Source organism: Macrobrachium nipponense, chromosome 43 (genome assembly GCF_015104395.2).
Source record: "Macrobrachium nipponense isolate FS-2020 chromosome 43, ASM1510439v2, whole genome shotgun sequence".
Taxonomy (NCBI): domain Eukaryota; kingdom Metazoa; phylum Arthropoda; class Malacostraca; order Decapoda; family Palaemonidae; genus Macrobrachium; species Macrobrachium nipponense.
In genome coordinates this window covers 36353341-36355840 of record NC_061104.1, presented here as the reverse complement: position 1 = coordinate 36355840, position 2500 = coordinate 36353341, and the positions used below count along the sequence as shown (strand labels likewise).

Below are 2500 nucleotides of genomic sequence, written 5' to 3'. Positions count from 1 at the left end.
TTTTTGGGAGGGCATACAGTTCACATTTTTATCTTTTTAAAGGTTTTGTGTTATATTTTTTGGTGGCGAATACAACCCACCTTTTACATTTTTTAAGGCTTTGTTTTATTTAATTAATTTTTTTTTTTTTTGGTGGTGGACACACAATCCACCTTTTGCATTTTTTGTTTAATTTTTCAGGACATTTTACGTTTGCCATGGGGGGGGGAATCGGCAAAACCAAAGTCACACTTGCCTAAGTGACAAAATTTCTACTCACACAAACACACTCAGAAATTAAGCCGCAGTTATAATTTAATACCGAGTTCTCTACCAGAGGAATAACTCACACCCAGGGGGAATTGATCAAGTGCTGGGGGAAGCACTCTCAAGGGGGTATTATAATCAAGTGCTGGGGGAGCACCTGATATAATACGATTCCCTCTGGGTGAAAGTGACTCCCAGGGGTGGGTAGAGGGACCTCGATATTAAATGAAGCCTGTGGCTTACGTTTGAGTGCGTGTGAATTTTGTCACTTACACATTTTTGACTTTATGTTCCCTAATACTAAGGCACAAATATAGTATGTTAACGTTCTCCTTATACATTGGAGGAACTTAAACTCAAGGAGAATTATAATGTAAGTGTTGGGGGGAACAATTGTTAATTATAATTCCACTTGAATGAAAGTTACTCCAAGTCTAGGGAATTCTGTATTGCACAATATTTGTGGCTCAGTATTAGGAGTTCTTCACCCTATTGTCCTCTGACTCAGAAGAAATCGGCCAGTGTGAGTTTTCTGTCACTCCTACGAGGCTCTTGCTGATTCAGGGTCTGCCTGTCTTGTGCCCTCTTTTGTCCTTTGTCTTGATGATTTCCAGGACCTCGTTATAGAAGGCAAGGACGCCCTCCTCATTGCCTCGGAGGGTGCAGATGCCATCTCTTTAGTCTGGGGTCCCTGGAATTGGACCTTGTGCGCATCGATCATCCTTCTGATGTTTTTGTCCTCCTCTGCCGATGATCATGGCGCGTTCCTGGTAGTCGAAGGACACTCTGTAGAGGCGCTCTCCCATCTTGGTCAAGCCCGTCATAATTTCCTCTGGTGCTTGATCGCCTCGTGTTGCTTGTCCTCTTGGGAGGGGTTTCTTCATAGCTTTTTGTATTGCGAGACAAGCGTCCTCGACATCGCTTAGTCGACCATGTATGGTGACAAAGTTGTCCTCTCTCTTATGCGACGATGATGGTGACGTTGTTTTCTTCTCCAGTTTCTTGAGGTTTCCTCCTTTGTGCCCAACGAGAAGTCCTTTTTGCTTCCCGTCGACGTCGAAACGATATTTGCCAGGGCCAATTCTGGTCAGTCCATTGTTCGGTGATCTCAGCGTTATTAACGCTGACCTCTTCAAGGATGAACTTGAGGTGGTCGTAGGCTTTTCTCACCTTGTCGAGGTCTCCGCCCAAGAAGCCAATTTCTCTCTTGTCTTCTTCTTGAGGCAGAATGAGACTGACTTTGAAGAGGCCCCTCACTTCTGCAGCCCCTTGTCCATTCTGGGCGAGGAGGAAACGTCTGCCCTCGAGCGGCAAATCGAACTGGTAGAAGTTGAGGCCGACGAGTTTCAGGTCGTCTTCTGTCGGCCAGTTCTTGATGTCATCGATGATTTCTGAAATGACTGTCTCAACTTCGAGGGCGTCTTCCATTGATCCACAGATGCTGACGTAATGGCGTTGGTCGTCTTCATCAGGGAGGTGGATGGTCACATTCCTTTCCCTGTTGAGTTTACGGACGGTAGCATCTTCTGGTCCCCTTATAGCCTCCCTAAATTGCCGGTGAACTGTCATCAAGAAGTCCTGTTTTCCGACAGCAAACAGCCCTCGGGAGACTTGGGGAAGTTTATTGATGTCGAAAATCCCGTCTACTCTGAACTGGATTTGTTTGTAGACCTTTTCGACATTGTTCTTGTTGCCTGTGAGTTGAACAATCCCGGAACCATCGTTTGGGACGTGCATGACGACCCCGTGCTCCTGCTTGGCCATCTTGGCAAATCTGCCTCCCTTTCCGATTATCTGTCCGTCCCCATGTCTACTTCTTGTTGACACTGGAAAGTGAAGCATTTACCTCTTGCATGTTTAAGGGGCCCGCATCTTGTAGGTTCTGGTGGTCGGTTCACGGGTGTTTACAGGGACAGGCGGTAAATTCTTGTTTTTCCAAGTTCTTCTCAGGAATAATCTTGACTATGTTAGCGAACGTCTTCTTCCCTCCTGCTTCCTGACGTCCACTTTCGTCGTCTTCTCGAGTCACTGGTTTCATTTCTTCATGTTTGCCATCATTTTGTTCTTCTTTAATACTAATCTCGATGGGAGAACTTTCCTCCTTCTCCCCTCGAGGAAGAACACATTCCTCTTCTTCCTGTGGACAAGTATTTTCCTCTACTCCTTCCTGAGGAAGAACACACTCTTCAGCGTCTCCTTTTGTAGCTTCTTTTTCCGTTGTTACTTCTTGAGTGAAATGTTCTTCTTCCTGTTT

The 2500-nt window shown here is 45.6% G+C and overlaps 2 protein-coding genes across 2 annotated transcripts in view; both read right to left on the bottom strand.

The window, feature by feature from the left end:
- Nucleotides 1-1052, bottom strand: part of LOC135213884 (probable 18S rRNA (guanine-N(7))-methyltransferase) — a 25397-nt gene extending 24345 nt beyond the window's left edge. The window contains exon 1 of the mRNA XM_064247983.1: nucleotides 957-1052. Within this exon, the coding sequence (XP_064104053.1) occupies nucleotides 957-1052 (96 nt within the window). The remainder of the gene's footprint in view (nucleotides 1-956) is intronic.
- Nucleotides 1053-2140: 1088 nt separating this feature from the next.
- The window catches only part of LOC135213883 (midasin-like), a 1773-nt gene continuing 1413 nt past the window's right edge, over nucleotides 2141-2500 (bottom strand). The window contains exon 1 of the mRNA XM_064247982.1: nucleotides 2141-2500. This exon is cut by the window's right edge and continues 1413 nt beyond it. Within this exon, the coding sequence (XP_064104052.1) occupies nucleotides 2141-2500 (360 nt within the window).